Below are 23,956 nucleotides of genomic sequence, written 5' to 3' on the forward strand. Positions count from 1 at the left end.
AATTAACATTTTTATTATACAAAGGTTGTAGGTTCTTTATAGAAAAATTGGAAAATAAGAGCAGCATGAGAAGAAAATAAAAAGCACCCATCTTCTCACCACTGAGAGGTCCCGACTACGGCTTGGTTCTGGGGCAGTTCCCCTCCCTTCAGTGTTTCTCCTTTAGGAAGCATTTCCCCAGTTCTCCCCAGACTCTGGAAACAGAAAGCCTGCAGGTGCTGTGGAGGCTTCATTGTCTGGGTGGGGGGGAGTAGGATTTGGTGGGCAGGAATAAGAGCGAGGCGCTGGGGCGTTGGAATGGGGTCTGCAGGAGGCCCTGAGGCCGGCAGTGGGGATCCCAGGACATACCTTGATCCCAGACCCCCTGGACCCGGTCCTGGTGGTCAGGCTTGTCACAGAACCCTCTGCTTCCTGAAGGAAGGTGTCCCGTCTCTGTGGGAGTGGAGAGGGCCCGGCTGTCCCAGGGCAGATTCTCCCTGTAGGTGGATGTGTGCCAACACCCAGTGTGTTCAGCATCCTCTCCCTGGCTTTCCCCCTTTGCCTCTCCCAGCCTGTGTCCTCAGGTGGTCCTCTGGCTGCTCCCACTTCAGATGCCCCGCTAACCGTTTTCCACCGCCCCTCAGAAAATGCCCAGTCGTCTGGAGCCCGTTCTCAGCCGGGTGTTAATAAGACCACACCTGATTGTGTTGCTCACCTAGGGCATGGGAGAGGCCCACTGACCCTCCTTTATCTTACAAGGGGCATGGACCTGGGTGGCTTTCTGGGTGGCAGGGCTTGGAGCAAATGGAGCGATGCTCTTGGTCCAGAAGAGACCCTGGCTTGTGGCTGGGCCTCCCCAAGCTACACACTGGGGGCCTCCAGGGCACTTCCTGCCCTGCTTCCCCAGAACCTTCCTCTCCCTCTGGGCCCACAGTGCCAGGAGTTGGGCCGAGACCTTGCCACGCTCCCTTCCCGGCCGCCACCCCGTGACCTCTGTTTCCCCAGGCCCCTGCTCTTCCTGGGCCCACCTGGACAGATGGCTTGCTTCTTGGCATTTCTCAAGTTCCCTCTAGGTGCCAGGCAGGGAATGCAGGAGTTCAGATGGGTGGGTTCTCATGCTGCTGCCCGCGCAGACCCCTAGCTCCTGGCTGTTCAGAGATGCTGTGGGATGTGGCTTCTACACAGGAAAGGGATCAGATGCCGGCAGTTCCGTAAGTCGTAGAGCCTGTTGGCGGCGAGAGGGGGCAACAGTGAGGAAATGCACTTAAGCAAATCCGCACATGGTAAGGCCGAGCTGCAGCTGTGACAGAGCTGGAGGGCCTGTTGTGGTAATTGGGACGGAGAGCCTGCCCGCTCCTGCCTCTGGAACAGAATGCAGGCGACCATGAGTGATGGATGGCAGGCAATTAGGGAGGAGCGCACAGCCGGAGTGGGCCTACCCAGCTTCCGCAGACCCACCACGAGGGCCTGATCACGTTGCCAAGACAAGCTCTCAAGTGGGAGCTAATCGATGAGTTAGTACCTTGCCACGTGTCTGGGCCCCGCGCTGTTGTAAAATGGCCTTCGGAATTACCAAGGAGCAGATCAGGCAATCTTCTTGGCCAGCAGAACAGACAGCCTGCCGCTGGGTAAACCTCGTAAAACAGAGGAGCCTCCAGAAGTGACAGACACGAAGCAGAATCCTCCCCCGAGGAGGCAGAGGAGTGTGACTTTGCCTGTGACAGGAGGTGGGGGAATGTGGAGGTGGCAGAGTCTCCATCAGCGTGGAGCAGAGGCTGCAGGGCTCAGACGTGGGACCTGTCCCAGCTCCGCACCAGCTAGAAGCCTTGCTTGGAGCAGCCTCCTCCCTGGCTGCTGGTCGCTGCCACACCACCTGAAGGAAGGGAACCAGCAACCTGCCCCTCCCTGATCCCTCAGCAGCTGTTGAAAGAACTTCTTTTACGGAAGAATAGGTCCCAGCAGATTGGAGGGAGGGTCAGGCTTTCTTTTTGTTTTTGTTTTTTTAATTTTTAATTAATTTATTTATTTTTTGGCTGCACTGGGTCTTCGTTGCTGTGCGCGAGCTTTCTCTAGTTGTGGCGAGCGGGAGCTACTCTCCGTTGCGGTGCGCAGCCTTCTCACTGCAGTGGCTTCTCTTGCTGCGGAGCATGGGCTCTAGGCACGTGGGCTTCAGTGGTTGTGGCACGCAGGCTCAGTAGTTGTGGCTCACGGGCTTAGTTACTCCGCGGCATGTGGGATCTTCCTGGACCAGGGTTCGAACCCGTGTCCCCGTCTTTGGCAGGCAGGTTCTTAACCACTGCACCACCAGGGAAGTCCCGGAGGGTCAGGCTTTCTAAGGCACCTGGAGGTCCCGTCCACACAGATGTTGTTTCCGATGTTCTCTGGCACAGACCAGGAAGATGCCTGGCCTCCATCACTATTCTACCGTTTGTTCCATGAACACTGCTGGATATCTGCTGGGTGCCAGGCCCGGGGCTCCCCACACTCGTGTCTCAGATAACATGCTTGGGACCTCAGGAGGCCCAGGGGGGTAGAAGGAAGAGCTACTAGAGTTACTGGTCCTGCCTCTTCCTTGCTTTACACTATGAATATTCTCTTCCATTCAACAAATATATATTAGACACTGTGTGGGTTGAACTGTGCCCTCCTAAAAGATATGTTGAAGTACTAACCCCTCGTATCTGTGAATGTGACCTTATTTGGAAATAGGGTCTTTGCGGATGAAATCAAGTTAAGATGAGGTCATGCTGGAGAGGGTGAGCCCCTAATCCAATATAAGTGGTGCCCTTATAGGAAGAGGAAAATGCCATGCCAAGACACAAATACGCATGGACAACGCCTTATGAGGACAGAGACAGGTTGGGGTGATACAGCTGCAAGGTGAGGAGCACCAGGATTGACAGCCACCACCGGAGGCAGGAAGAGGAAAGGAAGGGTTCTACCCAGAGTCGCAGAGGAGCTTGGCTCTGCCAACACCTTGACTTCAGACTTCCAGCCTCCAGGACTGGGACAGAATAAATTTCTGTTGTCTTAAGCAGCCCAGCTTGTGGTACTTTGCTATAGCAGCCCTAGGAAACTAACACAGGCACCTACTATGTGCTGGGTATTGTGCTGGGCGTGTGTGTGTGTGTGTGTGTGTGTGTGGTGTGTGTGTGTGTGTGTGTGTGGAGGGGGATGGGCAGAGCAGAGGGCAAGGAAGCTGTGCCCTGTCCTCTTTCATTCAGTCATTCCACTACAAATTTTATTGAGCAGTTCCTCTGTGTGCCAGACATTGTACTAGGGGCCGGGATGTGGTATTGAAAGAAATAGACCAAATCCCTCCTTCAGGACTTCCCTGGTGGCGCAGTGGTTAAGAATCCGCCTGCCAATGCAGGGGACACGGGTTCAAGCCCTGGTCCGGGAAGATCCCACATGCCGCAGAGCAACTAAGCCCGTGCGCCACAACTACTGAGCCTGCGCTCTAGAGCCCGCGATCCACAACTGCTGAGCCTGCATGCCACAACTACTGAAGCCCGTGTGCCTAGAACCCGTGCTCCGCAACGAGAAGCTGCCGCAATGAGAAGCCGACGCGCCACAACGAAGAGTAGCCCCCGCTCGCCGCAACTAGAGAAAGCCCACACACAGCAACGAAGAGCCAATGCAGCCAAAAACAAAACAACAACAAAAAATCCCTCCTTCAAAGACTTTACATTCTAGTGGGGAGAGGCAGACAGGAGCGTGATAATAAATAACAACAATAATAAATAATATATTAAATGGTGAAAAGTGCAATGGAGAAAAATACAGTAGGGAAGGGACTTAGACATATGGGAGGGGTTGTAGATTTAAATAGGGTGGAGGAAGCCTTGAGAAGGTGACATTTAAACTAGTACCCTGGTTCTCAACCCTGGCTGCGTATTAGAATCACCAGGGAAGATTACAATAAAACAAAACAGAACAGAACAAAACCAATCAATAGCAGATCCCCACCCCAGGCCGATGAAGTCAGAATCTCTGGGGATGGGGCTCCGGGACTTCTCCATATAAAAGCTCCAGGGGGTTCTGATGGACACCAGCTCTGAGAACCACTGGTCTAGCCGATGAAAGCTGCAGTGGAGAAAGTGCTCTCCTAGGCCCAGCCAGGTCCCTGTGGAGAAGGAGAAGGGTTGCAGGCCTGCCCATGTCCACACGTGGCAGGCAGAGGCCATCCTGGCTGAGTGGCTAGGTGAGCTCAGGCAGCTGCAGGGCTCAGGGCTCAGTGAAGCGAGGCCCCCGAGCCCTGGTCCACACACGTCTGCCTAGTGCTTCTAGGGGCGGCCCGTTCTTTTCCTCCTTCCCTCTTCTCCTTGGCTTGGTGCTGTGGGTCACCCTGCCCAGTAGCGTTCCTGCCTCTGCTGGGTTTGGGGATTTTTTTCCTTCCCACCATGGGGGGGGTCTCATCAGCCCCCAAAGCCAGGCTTCTGCTCTGTAGCCTGGGACCCAGTATGGAACAGCTGCTGGGCCTGGCGCCTGCCGGCTTTGCATTCGAAATACTGACACTTATTAAAGATGTTCTTGACTCTGGAGCAGCTGATCTTGACCCCAACTCCCCTTGGCTTTGATTATCTAAAAGTTAAAGAAGAATTTCCAGAACAGCTATGTCATGGTGTTTTCGTGTAGACCAGGAGAGACCTTTCCCTTCTTCCCAGGTGGGGTGGGGCTCCTGAGAGACTGAGAGCCAGGGAGGTGGCTGGTGGTCTGGGCTAGGGGTCTGAACTTCCTTGGGGAGCAGGGGTCAGCGTCTGGAGCATGGCCGCTTCCCTTCACGCGCTTCTCTCTCACCAGTGTGGATGTCCACAGACTCCCCCGGGCGGGGTGCTGAGCCTGTCTGCCAGACACCAGGCATCAAAGCCTGATGGGGGCTCCGGCTCCCTTTCCTCTTCTGAGCCCCTGCCCCGTGGCTGCCACTCTGGAGAAGCTTGTCTGATTTCTGAGTCCTGTGGGCTGACAGTCTCTCCTCTCTGCTCCTCCTCCTCCTCCTTACCTTTTCTTCCGTCCCCCTCATTTGTCTCGTCTCTTGCTAGCTCCCCCATTTCTCCCACCCTCTTTGGCTTTCCTCCTGCACTTGTCCGCTAGTCTGGACTGGGATCAGGGTGGCCGGAGGAGCCTCGAAGCCGAGAAATAGCACTGGGCTTGGGACCCGGGGTCTGCCCTCTTGTACTTTTCTTGTACTTGCCTAGCCCAAGCCCGAGATGCACTACCAGTCCCCCTCACGTAAGCTGGTGCAGAGCGTGTCCCCTCATGCTGGAGTCCTGTACTTGCCCGCCCACGGCAGCCCACACCTGTCCCTCCCCCTCCGTCTGCTCCGTATACCATATGCCGGACCAGTGAACTGTGCTTTTTACTCATTTAAGATGACTATGGGGCCAACAGACAGCATAGTATTTATTGGCTTAACTCCTGGATTGTGGACCCACACAAGCCTGTGTGGCCTTGGGCAGGTGACTCGACCTCTCTGTGCCTCAGTTTTCTTACCTCGAAAAGGATTCCAACCTCAAAAGGGTGGCTGTGAGGCTTAAATGAGTTCATACATGTAAAGTGCTTAGAACAATGTCCAACTATTTTAAAATGTAGGTGTTATGATTATCCAGGTTTGGTGAGACCAGCAGATCAGGAGACGGCTGCCATTGCAAAGACAGTTTGTTACTCACAGGCCCCGAGAGGAGAGGATGCGTTACGCCATGGGCTGGGGGGTACCCGGGGAAGCTGATTATCCAGGTTTGGTGAGACCAGCAGATCAGGAGACGGCTGCCACTGCAAAGACAGTTTGTTACTCACAGGTCCCGAGAGGAGAGGATGCGTTACGCCATGGGCTGGGGGGTACCCGGGGAAGCACAGGGGTCAGTGAGGAGGCAGCGTGAGGGGAAACGTGGGCGAGAGCCTCTATGGTGGTTTCTGCAGGAAGGAATGGATGAGGCAGGGTAAGCAGGCTTGGGATTGGCTGGTTTGAATAACGTCGGTGGGCTCTGAGGCGTAGGACCATCCGAGTCACCTGGCACTTGTCCCTGGGGTGAGTAGGGCAGGGGAGTGGTGGGCCGGGTGTGGGAACCTAACTGGAGTGAGAGGCTGTGGACTCCAAGGCGAGTGGTTGACCATCTCTAGGAACTGGCTGGCCTGGGAGAGGCAGGCTCCCCAGGTCAGGAAGACTCCGGATGTCAGACAGCAGAATGAAAAGATATGCTTACTGCATGAACACACATTTTCCAAATAAAATGACAAGGCATGTTTAGTTCTACGCTCTAATTTGAAGCGGCTGTCGGTCTGGAGCCTCGGGAGCTGCGTGGATCAGAGGACAGAGCAGAGGCCATGGGGAAGAGCCCCCAAGCTACCGTCCGTGGCTCTTCCCCAAGGCTCCTCATCTTGGGATGGGGGCACCAGGCCCTCCTTCAGGGCTGCCTGGAGGGCTCAGTGAGGTGACAGGTCGGAAACCCCAGCCCCCGTGCCCAGCCACCAGGAGCATCTCAGCCCACAAGAGTTACTACATTTCTGTGTCCATTTTAAGAAAAAACTCTTGGGGCCCTTACACATTCTGGCCCTGGGGCCTCACCTCTGGTTGTCTCTTCTGAAAGAAAAGGAAGACACGTTCAATCTCGGGAACAGACGAAAGATCACAGAGTGCAATGCAGGGACCAGCGGGTGCACCTGAGGGCCCCGGGGATGAGGCCGAAGGAGCTGGCAGGACAAGTTGGGGGGCTTCCAGAGACGCTTATTGGCTGTGTCTTCCTCTCCCTCCTCCCTGGGCCTCTTTATGCTGTCTCTTCTAGAGGACTCCCTCGGTATGGAGGGCCTGGGGTTGGATGCCCTGTGTATGGGTTTGGGAAGTGAGACCTCTGTATGGCCGCCATTAGGGCCTGAAACACTTTCCAGACAAGATGAACCAAAGACCCTTCTCCTGGACCCAGCTACCTTGAGGGGGCTGCTCAGGAGTCAAACGGGGGGCAGCCCTGAGAGGTGGCTGAGGGTGAGGGGAGCAGGCCCTGTCTGCATGGCCTCAGGCAGACGTACGCCCCCAGGCCTCATGCGCCTCGGCCCCCCTTTCCTCCTGGGTGGGAGTGAGGGTGCAGGGAGATACAGAAAGGAGGGCTGGCCCGGCATCTCCCTACCAGCTGGGAGAGACCACCAGTGTCAGCTCTCTCTCTCTCCCCTCCCCAGCAGCCGTTTGGAGCTGCCAGGACTCTTGCTGGCTGGCAGCCCTCCTGAGGCGGAGGGCGGCCCCAGCTGTGTCCCCCTGCCCTTCCTTCCTCACGGAGGTCTTCCCCCCCGTCTCTCTAGCATCCTGTTTGCTGACATCGAGGGCTTCACCAGCCTGGCGTCCCAGTGCACCGCCCAGGAGCTTGTCATGACCCTCAACGAGCTCTTCGCCCGCTTCGACAAGCTGGCTGCAGTGAGTCACCCTGCCCACTGCCCTGGGGACCCCGTGTGCCCAAGCCGGGGCCGGAAGGGTGGCCTGATCTGGGCTGCCTGGGGTAGGGTGCTGCGGAGTCCGCCATCGGGAACTGGGGAGGCAGGGCCGTACAGGCTGTGGCTGAGTGTCCTCACGCCTCACATCAGCCCCGCCGCACGCTCAGAGATGCTCACGGTGTCACCGGTCACAAGGGAGCAAGGCCTCCATCAGTGGAAAGGGGTGGTGAGGCCTGCAGGAAATGCTGCCCTGACCCCTGAATTTGTGGAATTTGTGTTTGGAGGAGCAAATTCGGAGCCACAGAGCCACTTTGCTGATGAGGATGGCCAGAGTGATAAAAAAAATAAATAAATGAGTCTGAATCTCAACTGGCCTGCAGACAGCTGTGTGTCACCCAAGAGACTTATGGAAAGAGGACTCTCCCACGTTGGGACAGATTAGAAGTGACCCCCCTGGGCATGGAGTGGTGAAGGACACACGTTCGTTAGTCCCTGTTTATACTCTGCCGTCCTTTCCCAGCCTTTGTGGCTCTGAGCGATGCTCTGTGCCTTTGGAGAGTCCTATGTCGGGGCCCACTTACTGCAATGTCCACCGAGAGGTGGACACGTCCCCTGGGCCGTCACAGGACACCAGGCAGATCATGGATGAGAGACGGTGCCAAGGGCCTCCGAGGGCATTGATGGTGGGCCTCACACCTCACTGATTTTATCACCGAATGTGGGCGAGGTGAACGGGGACATGCTCGGCCCTTGGCTTTTGGAAGGGCCTTAAAGGAGAGTACAGGGCACACAGATACTTGGGTCCTAGCGTACCAGCTTCACGAAATAACCTTTGGGAAGCAGACTTGGACAGCTCAGAATTGGTGATTAATGACAGTCCATCTCAATCCCAATTATGCATCGGTTGCGGCCTGCGGGGTGACCCTGCAGCGGGCGGGTGCTTCCGCTCTGTGGCTGCCTTAGCACGCATGTGCTTGCTGGCTTAGCAGAACTGTCTTGGATAAAAATCTCAGGCTGGGGGTCAGGCAAGCTTTGGTTAAATCTCACTTCTGCTTCAGTCTTTCCATAAAGGAGAGTCATAAAACTGTTAGTAGAACCCTAGGCCAAGAGTTGGAGCGTGTCCCGGGGCTGGGAGTGGGGTGGGCCCCTCACTCTCAGCTCGGGGCCTCTCACACTGATGAGTCTGCCCCATTTGCTGCCACATTGGACCAGCTGTGTTCTTTTTGGGCCTCAGCTGTGGCCATAAAAGTGAGTTCCTGAGCCTGGGGTGGCTGGAATGCTTCTCCAGGGCGGCTCAGCCTGTCCTCCGTCCCCCACGGCTCCCGATAAGCCTGTCCCCAGGCTGGGGCCACACCTCATGCCGGCACTGGGTCTGTGCTCGCTGCCCTAAAAGGCAAGTTATTCCAGGCATGGGGTGAATCTGTTTGCTTCCTGTATCTTTCCCTCCCACTTCTCTTTCCTACTATTTTTAATTTTTAAAATTAATTTGCTTTCCAGGAGAATCACTGTTTACGTATTAAGATCCTGGGAGATTGTTATTACTGCGTCTCAGGGCTGCCTGAAGCCAGGGCTGACCATGCCCACTGCTGCGTGGAGATGGGCATGGACATGATTGAGGCCATCTCGTAAGTGCCCGTCTCCAGGGTGACTGCCCGCCTTTGGGGACACTGTCCATCTCCAGGGGGACCACCCGTCTGCAGGGGGACTGTCCCATAGCCCGAGTAACTGACTCATGTTGAACTGATGGAAGCAGGGAAATAGTGGGGCAAAGCCACCTCCCAAGGACCCTGGCCACACCGGAGGGTTGGTTCACACCTCCAGGCTCTGAGCCTTCTCCTGGGCTCCTGGGCTCACAGCAGCCTGGGAAGCTCTGCACAGAGGGACATGTCCTGGAAGAAGGGAGGGCTTCGCAGACTCCAGGGCAGCAGGAGGTGTGGAGCCACCCCTCCAGGAAAGGAGGGCTGGCTGACAGCTGTGCTGTACCCTGTGCCATGGCAGGGCCTTGCACTCCAGGCCTCTTGTCTTCTCACAACCACCCAGCCAGGGTTAGAAGTCACCGGTCCCATTTCTTCACAGATGAGAAAGGTTGGGCTCACAGAGGCTAAACGGCTCCCCAGGGTAATACTGTTAGGCAGGTGGATGCAAACACAGGTGTTCCCGTTTAAGAAAATCCATCCTCCCCGGGAGCAATAGCAGCGAGGATCTTTGGCCGATTCTTGGTCACTGCTGACCACAGAAGGAGCCCCAGTCATTAAGCAACATGGACAATCCAAGCTTACAGGTCAGCCAAGGGAGTAGGCCAGAGACTGCGTCCAGGTTCCAAAACTGTGAGCTTTAGAAGTAGACTGGGTGGGGCAAAGGAAAAGCCACAGTGGGCAAGGTCAGAGGTCAGAGTAACTGGCCCAGAAGGTGGCCGGGTCCATCCTGTTTGGCTCAGTCCCTTTCGGCAGTGTTTGCCGAGTGCCCCTGTGTGCCCGGCCTAGACAGGGGGTCCCTTGCCCGGAAGCACAGAGCCTGTTGAGGGGCCAGGACTCCCGTTGCTCTGATACCAGGCATGCCCAGTGGACACCATCAGGTAAGAGAGGCAAACTGCGGTGGGAGGGCCCGGGGTGGCGGGCAGTTGATTTCACTGGGAGGACCCAGAAAGGCTTCATGAAGCAGGTGGCCTTGGAGTGAAGACAAAAAGGTAGAATGAGAGATATCAACCTAAGCAAGTGGTCAGAGGCCCTGTGGATGGAAGGCACAGCTCCAGCGGAGGTATTTGCAGAGTTGACCCCAGGATGAGAGAAATAGATGGATGACATAAATATTCCCTGTGGTAGGTGTCAGCCTCTCGGTGGTGGGGTGGGGTGAGAGCTGGAGTCCACATGGTGGTCCTGCCCACCAGGCCAAGTCGGACTGCCGGCCCCATGGCTGGCTGAGTGGGTCCATCCCCAGGGAGCCAAGGAGGGTCCAGGTCCCTAAGAAGTGCACACTGTGAACCTCCCCCCACCGAGCGCCGGCTCCTTCTTCCACAGACCCCGGGCCCCAGACGCATACCCAGAGCTGTAGAGCTTCCATCCCACTCCCCAACCCTACAGGCGTCCCGCCCCGAATACGTGCGTGCTGCATGTGATGGGATTGGCGCTGTCTTCTAGCACCTGGAGCACCCCTGGTCCCCTGCACCTGCCCCAGCTCCCCTTCTTTCCTGGGCAGGGCCTATGTTCTCTTTTTCTCCATTATCCTGCTAATGTCGAAGAAGCAGCAATGTGGGTAAATCCGAGAATTATATGAATGGGGTTTGGAGTGACTATAACTTTCCTGTCGCCTCAAATCGGCACTAACGTGCGCTTGCATTTTCAGAACACAACTTAATTATTGACTGAGGGTAGCGCTTGCTCAGGTGCCCTTGCTGGGGAGAAGCAGTGGGCCTGGGATGTAGTGTGAGGCACTGCGCCACCTTGCGGGAAAGCTGGGAAGCAACGCCTCTCCCAACCCTCAGCCCCTGAGCCCCAGGGCCCAGCCCTGCCCTTCAGGATGCACAGTCTCAGACTCTGGATTTGGGCTAGCCTGGAGAGAGATGACTCTTTGACCCCTACACCTTCTCACGCACCCTGACCTCTCTGCGCCTGGCCCTGACCCCCTCCCGGCTTTACCCCTACTCCATCCCCAGGCTGGTCCGGGAGGTGACAGGTGTCAACGTGAACATGCGTGTGGGAATCCACAGCGGGCGAGTGCACTGTGGCGTCCTTGGCCTCAGGAAGTGGCAGTTCGACGTCTGGTCTAACGACGTCACGCTGGCCAACCACATGGAGGCTGGAGGCAAGGCGGGGTGAGTGAGTGAGGGCAGCTTCCTGCCTGGCCCACCCAGGTGGCTGTCATGGGGAAAGGGCTAGGGTGGGCAGGACCGGGTAGCCGCAGCCCTGGGGTTGGCAGAATTTAGGTGGAATTCCTCTAGTAACCAAGCACTGACGCCACACATGGCAACTTGTAGGGAGCGTGGTCCCAACCTTCACCCAGTCTTCACCCAGAAAATATTTACACAGAACCTGGCGGCCTGTCATGAGACGCGGGGGGTCAGGGTAGGCTTCTAGAGGAGGGAGGACCCCTGGATAATTCCAAGGGTGGCCAGGAGGTGGAAGGTCAGCTGGCCCGGCAGACGGGGTGGGGTGGGGGCAGGTGAGGAAGGTGAGGGTCGGGGGAGCTGCCAGGCTGAGGACGGGCACAGGCAGAGGAAAACACAGTACTTCCAGGGACTGCAGGTAGAGCAGATGGCCTTTTAGGAACCAGTGGGAGAAACAGTGCCTGTGTTAAGGACGTGCATGCCAGGCTGGGGAATTTGGACACAGTCCTGCAGTCAGCAGGAGCCACTGCTGGCTTCTGAGCAGGTTTGCAAAGTTTGTGCGACCACAGGCCGTGCTCTCCCTGCAGGCCGATGTGTTACATCACTGTAATAACATGATGCCGTTGTGATGCGGTGTGGTCTCGGTGAGCGTGAGCTGGGGAGGGGCCCACCGTGCCATCTTGATGAGGTTGGAGGGATACAGTCCATTGAGAGATCCAGGTAGGGGTTAGCATTTGAGCCAGAGTTTGGGGCCCTGGGATTCGAATGATGACTGAGTTGGTTACAGTTTGGTTCTGCATGGGAGCAGGGGTTCTGAATTCACATCTGCTGCCCTCCTCTCCCTGCTTCCCCCACTACCCGTAGACGCATCCACATCACCAAGGCCACGCTCAACTACCTGAATGGCGACTACGAAGTGGAGCCGGGCGGTGGGGGCGAGCGCAACGCCTACCTCAAAGAGCACAGTATCGAGACCTTCCTCATCCTGCGCTGCACCCAGAAGCGGGTCCGGGGACCGGGGGCTGGGGTGGTGGTGGGGGAGTGGGAGGGCGCCATTCTTTGGGGAGGAATGTTTCTTAGCCTGCTGCTTCCTTCTCCTCTTACTCTTTCCTTGAGGCAAGTCCTGAATTTCTTATGCAGTCGTGGTTCCTGCATCTCAGGAAGGACATGAGAGCTACAGAGGCTTTGTAAAGGCTGGTGGCAAAGAGGGGAGGTTTTCATTTTGCTTCTGTTGCAGAAAAAGCAACAGACCTCAGATCGGTTAGTAACAATACAGCAGAAGGCCACGAGATGGAAAAGAAGCATCAGGGAACTCTGTGTATACCACGTCCTTTATTTCCATCTCGTTCCTTGTCTGTTGCCTAATCTAGGTGGATCTCGCTCTCTCTCTGCCTGTACTTCTATACCTCTGTTTCTTGAAACTCTGTCTTTTCCCCTCTTGCACTTTCCAGTCTTTCTTCTTCCTTCTTTTATCTCAGCCCACACTTGCCAAAATATAAAACTGAATTATTAGCAGACTTCAGTGTTCTATTTTTAATAGTGTCATGTTCCATGTTCTTAATTTTTAAAGCAGACGAGGAGAACATTTTGTATTTTACATTTTTCCTTAGGTTAAAATGCCTTTTACTTATAAATCTTTCAATTGAATTTATCTATTGGTCAGAGCCCTTTGATAGAGAAAAGCTTCCCTGTTTCTTTCCTAAGGAATTAGACTGAAGACAAAATTAAGCTGCGAGAAAAGTTCAGAGAAAGCCTCGGAGACAGCAAAAGTAGGTTTTTCAAGGTGGGCAGAGCTCTTTGAGGCAGGTGTCCACCCTGAGAGGGACATCAGAGGGACACCTCACCCTCCACAGAAGCACATCCCAGCACACAGGACCTGGCTACGGGGTGCCTCTGAGGGAGCGGTATCAGGCCCTGCCACAGACATCCGGAAGGAGGGATGGGAGGATTTAGGTACTCTGGGGAAAGCACTTAGTGGCTTAATTGACTCATTTTAAAGCATTTGCTTGTTTTTTGGCTGGAGTATAAATGAACCGAAATCCTCCCAGGCCCCCTCCCACACTCCTCCTCTCTGCTGGGCCCATAGCGCCTCTAGCCTCACCTTCCTGCCCCGCCCAGGCTGAAGGGTTACCCTCTGCCCTGGGTTCTCTGGGTCTTGATTCTTCTAGCTTGACGAGTGGTTCAGAAAAGATGAAATGGAGACAAAAAAGGACACCCCCCCCCCCCCCGCCTCCAGCCCCGACCCAGAGCAGTGTCTGCTGAAGCAGGCTGTGTCCCCTCCCCTCTGCCTCTGATCTGACCAGCTCCCTTCCCAGGCTCAGGGAGGGAGTTGAAGGGAAGGCCCCCCAGGTCCCCCCAGGGCCTCTCCAACCCTCCACCTCGAGCTCATTTGGATGGATGGACAGGTAGGTTGTGGTTGGCACATGGAGAGCTGGCTGAGGCCCCGTTGGTGTATTTGTGCAATGTGCGTCAGCCCTTGAATCTCACGTTCTAATGACCCAAACCTCCAGGAGCTGCAGGGCCTGTCCTACTACCCGCCCTGCTAGAACATGCCTGTTTTGGGGTGGAAATTGGAATCTCATGTTTCCTCTCCGTCCGTCACCCCCCAACCACTTTCAGACCCAGGCTCTGCCCACATCTAAAATTCTATGCCAGCGACAGATGTCCCCGTGCCCCTTGGCTTTCTAACAAGACAAACCTCGTCATCCTGTTCTGCTGCTCCCACCTGAGGCCCCCAGCTCCCAGGCAGGGCTGGCGTTGGGGAGTTTGGAGGGATTTAAGATGCTTTCTTGGGTGAGCTTTAGGATCTTAGCAGACCTCAGGGCCCCAGGCTTTGCAGAGAAGGGAGGGAGGCACTGCCTTAACCCCTACCTGGCCAGGCACCTGGGAGGAATGAGAAACTCCCTAGCTGGGCTCACTTGATGGGCCCTGCCCACAGGCTGATGCATCTATGTTGCTCTCCCAGAAAGAAGAGAAGGCCATGATTGCCAAGATGAATCGCCAGAGAACCAACTCGATCGGGCACAACCCACCACACTGGGGGGCCGAGCGCCCCTTCTACAACCACCTGGGTGGCAACCAGGTGTCCAAGGAGATGAAACGGATGGTAAGTAGCTGGCAGGGCAGTGTGTGGGCCACGGTCTCCAGGGCTGGGGCCTTCTGTGGGTGTGAGGACTGGGCCAGGCCCCTCCTGTTACCCGGGGAATCTGGAGAGCCACAGAAGGAATCGTTGGAAGGGGGCTCTCCCTGACTTTGGACCAGGAGACAGAGCGCCTAACTTCCGGCCCTGGGCTTTCTCCGTGGGCCCCACCATCTCTTGGCATGCCGGATTTGGCTTTGGAGCAGAGCAGTGAAGCCCCTTCTTCCCTCCCCCTTGGCAGACCTTGCTGGTGTAGGCTGGAAGCAGACCCATCTGGCTGGGCTCAGGGTCCAAACAGAGCCTCCAGGGCCTCTTGGCACTGTCTGGGGAGCCCCGGGGAGATGGGTGGGCACAGGCTTGTCAGATACCTTCCAGCATCTGTTGCATTTCCCAGGCAGTTGAAACACATCTTCTGGCCCGGTCGCTCAGAAACCATCCCAGTGCTTTTTGGCAAGTGCCAGGTGACGGTCTTTTTGCCCTCTGTGCTGAGAAACGCCCCGCTAATTCCGGTCTTCCTGTGGGAGCATGCAGGCTGAGTGAGCCGAGGCCGTGGTAGGGGTGCTGCCTCCATCTCAAGGGACCCTGCTGGCCTCAGAGGACAGACACCCTCAGCCACCCCTGCACACAGCAGGGATGGGCTAGTTCAGGATATGCCCTGCCTGGGTTCTATCAGTAATGCTAATGGAAAGAAGACCTCAGAGGGTGCGGAGAAGAGAATATGAGGGATGACAAGAAGTCAGTGTACAGCAGCAGTGTTTTCTTTCTTTTTATCTGAGATCTTGGCTTCTGCACCTGAGCACACGCCTCAGGTCAAGGGCAGCCTGGTACCCAGGCAGGAGTTGCCCACTCTGAGAGAGGGATGGGTGAGGAAGCCGTGCGTGTGTGTGTGCGTGTGTGTGTGTGTGTGTGTCCACTGAGTTCCCACAGATCCCGGTAGAGGAATGGGGGGCGTGCCGACACGAGCATCCCCACGTTGGGGGCCTGTGGATCAGACTGGGTTTAAGCTGCAGCAGCAGGGATTAGAGAGAGACTCCATGGGAGTCCAGCTGAGTCGGCAGACAGATCCAGGGGTCTGAGGGAGGGGACAGGCTAGGGGCCAGTCATCCTGCTCCTTGCCAGCTAGCAAATAGCAGATGACAAAGGTTTAAGGAGAATGTACGGAAGAAAAAAGTGAACTGGGTCAAGATCACCATTTTAACTTTTGGTGGTAAAGAAACAACTCGCAGGACACCAAGGTCCCTAAGCGACGAAGAGTGGGAAAGGTCAGCCTTGCCCCAGGGCTTTGAACTTAGACGTGCCAGGCCTGGTCAGTGCCACCCAGGGCTCCAGGCACCACTCCCGCTCCCTCCAGTCCCCTCCCCAAAGCAAAGAGCAGTTGCTGGATCCCCCCTGTTCTCACCCCAGTTCTTGGATCATCTCCTGTGGACTCTGTACCCACATGACCAGGACGGCCAAGAGGTGAGAGAGGGAGTGAGAGGAAAGGGGGGAGACTGAGAGCAGGATGCAAGGAGGGAGGCTCTCATCCAGGTGGGAGGAAAGAGAAGGACAGGGGAGCAGGAAGACCAGAGAGGGAGGACAAAGAGGGTAAGGGGGAGATGGTGGGGGGAGCAGGAGATGAGGGAGAGCAGGGAATAAAAAGATGGGGCAGGACAGAGGTGGAGAGGAAGAACCACCAGCAGGCAAGAAAGGTGCCTGCTGGTACGTTCTCTGTTTAAAATCTTTGGAAAGTTTTCTTCTTTAGCGATATTTGGTGTAGGTGGACTCTTTAGGTATTTCAGAGTCTCCAAGGGGGCAGTTTGGACGATAAGCACCGATTTGGCAGACGTTAATCATTGTTAGGACAAGAAACCTTGGAAGAATTAGCAGAAGGGCTGTAATTGGGGAAACAGTCTCAGGGGAGACTGGCTGTCGGAAAGGCTCCTCCGTGGTGTTGGTTGCTTCGCCCAGTGGGGAGGGAATGGAAAGTGATCAGAAGGCTCGGGGACACCCCCTGTAGAGGGAGAGAAGAGGCTCCCCATCCCCGGCCTTGCTGGGCAGAGTCACCCGAGGGGCCAGCATCAACGTACCATCCCCTGGGCCCCTGCCTGCCCAGTGTCTAGGCCAGGGACGGGATGGGATCTGGCAGCCGCCAGGCACCCCATTGGCTTTTGGTGTTAAGCTCGCCCAGAAACCCTTGGGAAAGATATGCAAAAAGAAAGCTTCTACCCTGACTTCCACTGAAGATGCAGCGGAGGGGAGGGGATTGGATTAAGCAGTGACTGAGCGCAGTTAGAGGGGAGTAACTCGTAGTCAGCAGTTTATTTCTTTAAATCTTGTTCCAGCTTTTACTCAGCTGTTAAGATGTAGTAATGAGCTGTGCTGGTTTAGGCATGAGTGTTGTAAGGTCCCTAAGTTTCTTTTTTTTTAAATTATTTTTATTTTTATGTATTTATTTTTAAATTTTATTTATTTTTGGTTGCATTGGGTCTTTGTTGCTGTGCGCGGGCTTTCTCTAGTCGCAGCGAGCGGGGGCTACTCTTCGTTGCGGTGCGTGGGCTTCTCATTGCGGTGGCTTCTCTTGCTGCGGAGCACGGGCTCTAGGCGCGCGGGCTTCAGTAGTTGTGGCACGCGGGCTCAGTAGTTGTGGCTCGCGGGCTCTAGAGCGCAGGCTCAGTAGCTGTGGCTCATGGGCTTAGTTGCTCCGCGGCATGTGGGATCTTCCCAGACCAGGGCTCGAACCCGTGTCCCCTGCACTGGCAGGCGGATTCTTAACCACTGTGCCACCAGGGAAGTCCTCTAAGGTTCTTTATTAATAAAAAGGTTGACGGGAGATCGTATGTGGACTCCTGCTCATCTAACCAGGCCCGGGTAAGCTGTGCATTCTCCAGAGGCGGCAGGCTGGACCCAAGTGTTCCCCACAGCAGCTTCGCCAGGGCAGGCGTGCAAACCGGAGTCTGCGCCTCAGTGTGGATGAGCAGAGGGGCCCATGGCCTCTGCTCTTGCTGTAGGTCAGAAGGAGAGGACTCGGGGACCAAACAGAAACACTGAGCTGAGCTGCTCCCCAGAAGTGCTGAGGCACAACGGCAGGAACCCATCTGAGTGTCCTCCTTGCCGGCTGAGGACCGTCGTCCTAGGACTAAAAAGCGGGTCGGGGGACTGGAACCCAGTCTGCTGGCCTGTGTTCTTAAAGGCCCTTTTATCCACCAAAGTGTTTCCTGACTGCGCTCAGTTCACCACCCCAGCCCGGCACCCAGGGAGCCTAGAGCGGACCTGGCCCCCAACACCAGCCCCTGCAAACCACCAAAGGAGCACTGGAGGAAGTCAGAGACAGGTTCATTCGACACATTTCAGGTATAGTTCCGAGCTGTAGAGACCAGCGTAGGCATAACATGGCTTGGATGTCCTCCGAGTAAAATCACTGCCGGCCCCTGTGGTGGAGATCAGAGGGCCAGCCCCTCGCCATGGTCTGCAGAGACTGGCCTGTCCGGACTCTGCCGCCCACTCAAGCTTGTGCCCTAGAGATCCTGCCTGCCCCCAGATGGGGCACTCACATGAGAGACCCTAACTCCTCTAGCCTCGAGTGGGGACAGTGAGGTGGGCGGGGCCCTGCAGCCCGGACTGAGGGCTTGGTGATTCTCAGAGGATGAGAAGAAAGGAAGACAACCACTGGGCAGCCCGGGAGGAGCTCAGAGCCCACGGCTGGGCACTTGGATGTGGCACTAGGGACTGCCGAGGCCCCTGGGAGCCCTGAACTGGTGAGGAGAACCGACAGCACCTCAGTGCCCACAGGCCCCACGTCTATTTCGGAGCCCGGCAGCTCCGGCTCGCGGAGAGCATCATAAACCCCACTCCTCAGTGGGAATGGAGAGGGCTGTGTTCATTTGGGGTTTGGGTGCCCCCGACATTTGCCAAGCCCCCTGGCTGCCCAGCGGTGTGTTCCATGCTGGGCCACAGGGACAAGAGGCCACCCTCTGTCCTTGTCCTGGCAACGTGCAGCAGCCTGTCCTGGGGTGCTTGTGCCTCCCCCACTGCCTCCCAGATCCCACCCCTTCCCATTTTAGGGGCCCCTCCCTCCGTTCTACCACAGTTGGTCAGACCCTGACACACTTCTGTCCTTTATAGATGAACTCTAGGTAGGGCCTTGAGTTTGGCAACCAGTAAGGGCCCTTCCCACCCTCACCCCTGCCCTGTGTGTGTGAACATCAGAACAGTCATCAAACCGGGGCAGGCAGGTTCCTCACCTCCTGGGTCCCCAGCCAGCTCCAGCCTTATAAGAACACACTGGTTCTCAGATACCAGAAAAGCTGTTGCAGGTAACCAGAGTTTAGCTTTCTTAAGCTCAAAACTTGTGAAGTCCCAGGAGATTTTATGTGTGCTTGGCGGGAGTTGGGGGGTGAGTGTGCATGAGCTGTGTGTGTGCACAGGTGTGCGGGGATTGATCGGCCTGGCAGTTTCTCTTATTTCCATCTGAGTAAGTGGCAGAATTGGGAGGGGACCCACCAAGCCCAGGGTCCAGGAGGAGGGTGAAGGAAGGTTTGGGGAATGACAAGGAATTGGGTATGGGGACAGGAAGAGCTTAGACTCATGGATTTTGCCAGTGGATGAAGTAAAATCACAGTGCGCCCCCAGCATCTAGCACGGAGCCTGTCCCAAACCCAGCTGTATTTGCCGAATGAAGGAAGGAGGGGATGACTGAGTGACAGTGCTCTCTGTGTGCAAGCTCCTGGTGAACTGTGGAGAGGGGCTGAGCTGCAGCCTCCCCGTTTTCATCCCCTTGGTTCTCATCCTCCTCTCCTCCTCTCTCCGTCCCTCTCTTTTAGGGCTTTGAAGATCCCAAGGACAAGTGAGTAACCTGTCCTTCTTCACTTCAGCTCCCTTGGCCTGGGGGATGTCTCCACATCTGCCTGGAGCTCAGTTTCCGTACTCCATGGAGAATGAGCCCAGGTCTCGCAGTCTTGGCTGGGAGTGAACAGAGCCCACTGCACCTGAGAGACGAGCAGCCCGGGAGCCCAGGCCCCCGGCAGGGAGGCTGGGCCTGGGCATCCCCCATTTATAATCTCCACTCCACGCACACACACACGTGTGCACACACAACTACACACAACGCACTCAGCACATGCATGTGCGCGCGCACACACACACATGCGGCTCCCGGGAAGATGCAGGCTTTGCACATTGGTCGCCAGCGCCTGGCCACGTCCCAGCACCCTGAAGGAATGTGCCTGTCTCTCTCCTCCACTCCCCAGTCTCAGGGGCTGTCAGAAATCCCACTCGAGGACTGGGCTCCACTCTACAAGTAGAGTGTTTAGTTCAGCACCCAAAGATTGTGAAACGTGCTTCCCAGAGAGTCCCCTGGGCCAGGCGAGAGCAGCCAGGTGGCTCCCAGGCCCTGCGGCAGAGGTCTTGTATCCTCGCCTCAGCCTTCAATTCAGGATGACAGTACATCTAGAGAGTGAAGAGCGGAGACTGTTACCTGTAGGGGAAGAACAAACCCTTGAGAATAATTCATATTATCATTATCATTTAATAATACATCAATAGGGTTAGAAAATCCTTATTGTCAGTGAGGCCCCCCCAGCCCGTGGGTCTGAGCCTTGGGCAGTTCTCTCCGCATGTGCGTACTTGGGCTTCTGGTCGTCCTGGTGTCAATCCCAGCTTCCCCACCCATTATTAGAGCTGATCAAGTCCCTCTGATGGGTCCGGGTGCACGGGCTGAGCCGGCCCCCTAGCGGCGCCCCCTGGTGGTCAGCCTGTCTTGTGTCTGCGCCCCTTGCTCCCCAGGAACGCCCAGGAAAGTGCGAACCCCGAGGATGAAGTGGATGAATTTCTGGGCCGTGCCATTGACGCCAGGAGCATCGACAGGCTACGATCTGAGCATGTTCGCAAGTTCCTCTTGACCTTCAGGGAGCCTGACTTAGAGAAGAAGGTACAGCACCCTGGGGGGGGACCACCCCCCACCCCTACCCCAGTGCAGAGCCAGGACCAAGGGGAGGGGAAGGAGGCAGCAGGATGGCTCCCTCCCCTGTCTCCACCCCGAAAGAGCTCCTTCTTGGCACTTCCATTTCCCAGCCCTGATGCTGCCCTACCCAGGGGGTTTTAGGGAGACATCTTTGGTGGAAAAGGATACATCTTAATTTCTTTGTGTCTCACTTTCCTTATCTGGGAAATGGGGATTTTTAACATACCTACCTCATGGTATCATAGTGAGGATTAAACACATCCATGTATGTAAAACACATGAAACAGTACCTGCCACATAGTAGATGTTCAATAAACATTGCTATTTGTATTATTTTTATTGCTATTATTATTATTATAGTTACCAATGGACCATCCAGCTGCCTTTGGCACACTGGAAACTCAAAGTATTAGAGTTGGAAGGGGCGGTCAAGAGCTCTTTGTCCTATCTCTTTAAATTGTGACTGAGAAAGTAAAGCTCAGAGTAGCTGGGTGACTTGCTCTAGGCCACCCAGTGAAGTAGTGACAGAGCCAGAACGAGACCCTGGTCCAGAGTCTTTGCTACATGTCACAGGGTCTCCCTTGTGTTCCGTCAACATGGGCTCCTGTGAACTCATGCCGTGGTCAAATGAGGCACGCCTAGTCAGGAGGGAAGAATTATGAGAAGGGAACTTCGTCTGTTTACCAGCATAAATGGAACTGACTCAGGGATTACCCTCTCTGGGTGACTCTCTGCCAGCACGGCCATTTGTGCAGCTGGTTGGTGTCGTGGGAAGGGTGGAGGCTGGGAGTCAGGACCTTGGAGATGAGCTGCGTGACATTGGACAAGTCGAGTGACCTCTCTGATCCTCAGCCTGCTCATCTCTGACGTAGAAACAGCAGCAGTCCTGTGCCTACTTCCTGGAGCTCTTGTGAGGATGTGCAGTGATGGTTGCAAAGCCCCAGCACGTGTTGTGGCATGTAGCTGGTGCTCAGGAATGTGAGCCATGATCATTATGAATTATTCTCATGGTGACCCAGCCTGCAGAGTTTCTGGTTTAACATAATTCAACGGCCTTCCCCACAGGCACCACCATATAGTGAGTGGACTGGTTTCTTGAGAGCTAAGGCTAGTGCTGGCTCTCGACTGGGTCTTCCAAGTCTTGGGAGCGGACTGTCCCGGGTGTGTCTGGGGTGGAGGGGGGCTGGAGCAGACAGAGCCAGGTGCCTCCGCCCGCTCACCCTGCCCATGTCTTCTCAGTACTCCAAGCAGGTGGATGACCGATTCGGTGCCTACGTGGCATGTGCCTCGCTCGTCTTCCTCTTCATCTGCTTTGTCCAGATCACCATTGTGCCCCAGTAAGTACCCCATCCCTCCCGGGCTCCCTCCTCTGGCTGCAGGGGCTCCAGGGGTGGGAGGGGAGGTCGTGTAGGAGAGCAGAGGCGGGAGTCTGAGCTGAATTTGCTCAGGCAGGGAGACAAGTTTACAGTCTTGTCCTCAGTGAGACCAGGAAGCCAAGAGTCTGCCTCCCCCATGATGGGTAGGCCATGTGCTCATTGCAGGTGGAAAACTTCTGTCTGGGCACTGCCCAGCGCACGGGAGACCCCTTCTCTCCACTTCAACCTCTCATCCCATTTTTTTTTTTTTTTTTTTGCGGTACGCGGGCCTCTCACTGTTGTGGCCTCTCCTGTTGCGGAGCACAGGCTCAGCGGCCATGGCTCACGGGCCCAGCCTCTCCGTGGCATGTGGGATCTTCCCGGACCGGGGCACGAACCCGTGTCCCCTGCATCGGCAGGCGGACTCTCAACCACTGCGCCACCAGGGAAGCCCATCGCATCCCATTTTAATGCAGACCACTGTTGCCCACTGAGTCACCCAAAGTATTCACCAAGCTGGTTTCTGCGTGACCTTTGGTTCTTGCAAAAAAACAGTATATCTTCAAAAAATAAGGGTTTTATGCTACTCCACATATTTCAAAGAATGGATTTCAGATTCTGAAGACTTTTCTCTAAGAGATGTTCCTGAAATCTTCTGAGGACTGGCTGTGTCACTGAGAGAGGCCTGTGGCTTCCAAGGGGACCACTCTGAAATGGGCTGTTGGACATGAAGCGTTTGTTAGGTAGTCATTCACCATAGGGTCACAGCTAAGTGAGAAAGATAACCGCTCCATGTATGTATGTGTGTGTATATATATGTATATATGCACACATATATATATATACACATTTTTTTAAACTTTTTATTATGCAATATTTCAAACATACAGAACCGAAAGTAATTAATACAATCAACACTCATCCCCTAGATAGAACAATTGTTCTTTTTAAAAAAAATTTATTTATTTATTTATTTTTGCCTGTGTTGGGTCTTCGTTGCTGCATGCAGGGGGTTTTCTCTAGCTGCGGCGAGCAGGGGCTACTCTTCGTTGCAGTGCGCGGGCTCCTCATTGCGGTGGCTTCTCTTGTTGTGGAGCACCAGCTCCAGGCGCATGGGCTTCAGTAGTTGTGGCACGTGAGCTCAGTAGTTGTGGCTCACAGGTTCTAGAGTGCAGGCTCAGTAGTTGTGGTGCACGGGCTTAGTTGCTCCGCGGCATGTGGGATCTTCCCGGACCGGGGCTTGAATCTGTGTCGTCTGCATTGACAGGTGGATTCTTAACCACTACACCACCAGGGAAGTCTCAGAGCAATTGTTAATATTTTGCAAGATTTTTTAATCTATCTTTTTCTGATTTTTTAAATTGAAGTATAGTTGCTTTAGAATGTTGTGTTAGTTTCAGGTATATTTCTGATTTTTTAAGGTAAATTTTAGACACAAGGACATTTTGCCCCTAAACACATCAATATACACCTGTTTTAATGGCATTTTGCTTCTTAACCACAATGCTTTATGTACCAGACAAAACTAACCCCAGCTCCTCTACAATCATCTAATACCAAGTCTGTATTCAAATCTCCCAAATTGTCCCCCTAAATGTCTTCTACTCTTAGTTTATTCATAGCCAGGATCTACTCAAGATCCACTGGATGCATTTGGTTATATCTCATAAATCTAACTTAATCTGGAAGAGTCCCCTCACTCAAACACCTTCTGTTTTTCATTTTGAAATAATTATAGACTTAGAGGAAGGTTACAAAAGTACTACAGAGAGTTTCTGTACATCCTTTATCCAGTTTCCCATGCTATTGACAACTTATATAACTGCAGTAATCAAAATTAGGAAATAACACTGCAGTGATATATGAACTAATCTGTAGGCTATATTCTAATTTCATCAGCATTCCCCCAAATGTCCTTTCTGTGTTCCAAGAGCTGGGCCAGGACCCCACATTGGATTTAGCTGCTGTATCTCCTTAGTCCCCTTCAATCTGTGATGCTTCCTTGGCCTTTACTTATCTCTCATGGCCTTGGCACTTCTGATAAGTACTGGCTAATTAATGTGTAGAATCTCTCAAATTGGATTTGTCTGATGTTTTTTCATGATTAGATGGAGGTTATATATTTTTCACAAGAATCCCACAGAAGTGGTGTGTCCTTCTCAGGGCATCATATCAGGAGGTACATGACGTCGGCCTGTCTTATTACTCAATGTCTTTTTTTTTTTTTTTTTTTTTTTTTTTTTTTTTTTGCGGTACGCGGGCCTCTCACCGTTGTGGCCTCTCCCATTGCGGAGCACAGGCTC

The 23,956-nt window shown here is 54.7% G+C and overlaps 1 protein-coding gene across 1 annotated transcript in view; it reads left to right on the forward strand.

The window, feature by feature from the left end:
* The window catches only part of ADCY5 (adenylate cyclase 5), a 156,763-nt gene that overhangs the window by 98,258 nt on the left and 34,549 nt on the right, over positions 1 to 23,956 (forward strand). Inside the window, exons 4-11 of the mRNA XM_007106261.4 lie at positions 7,270 to 7,381; positions 8,896 to 9,023; positions 11,051 to 11,209; positions 12,086 to 12,227; positions 14,187 to 14,327; positions 19,160 to 19,182; positions 20,121 to 20,265; positions 21,538 to 21,635. Of these exons, the coding sequence (XP_007106323.2) occupies positions 7,270 to 7,381; positions 8,896 to 9,023; positions 11,051 to 11,209; positions 12,086 to 12,227; positions 14,187 to 14,327; positions 19,160 to 19,182; positions 20,121 to 20,265; positions 21,538 to 21,635 (948 nt within the window). The remainder of the gene's footprint in view (positions 1 to 7,269; positions 7,382 to 8,895; positions 9,024 to 11,050; positions 11,210 to 12,085; positions 12,228 to 14,186; positions 14,328 to 19,159; positions 19,183 to 20,120; positions 20,266 to 21,537; positions 21,636 to 23,956) is intronic.

This window comes from Physeter macrocephalus, chromosome 1 (genome assembly GCF_002837175.3).
Source record: "Physeter macrocephalus isolate SW-GA chromosome 1, ASM283717v5, whole genome shotgun sequence".
NCBI classification, from domain to species: Eukaryota; Metazoa; Chordata; class Mammalia; order Artiodactyla; family Physeteridae; genus Physeter; species Physeter macrocephalus.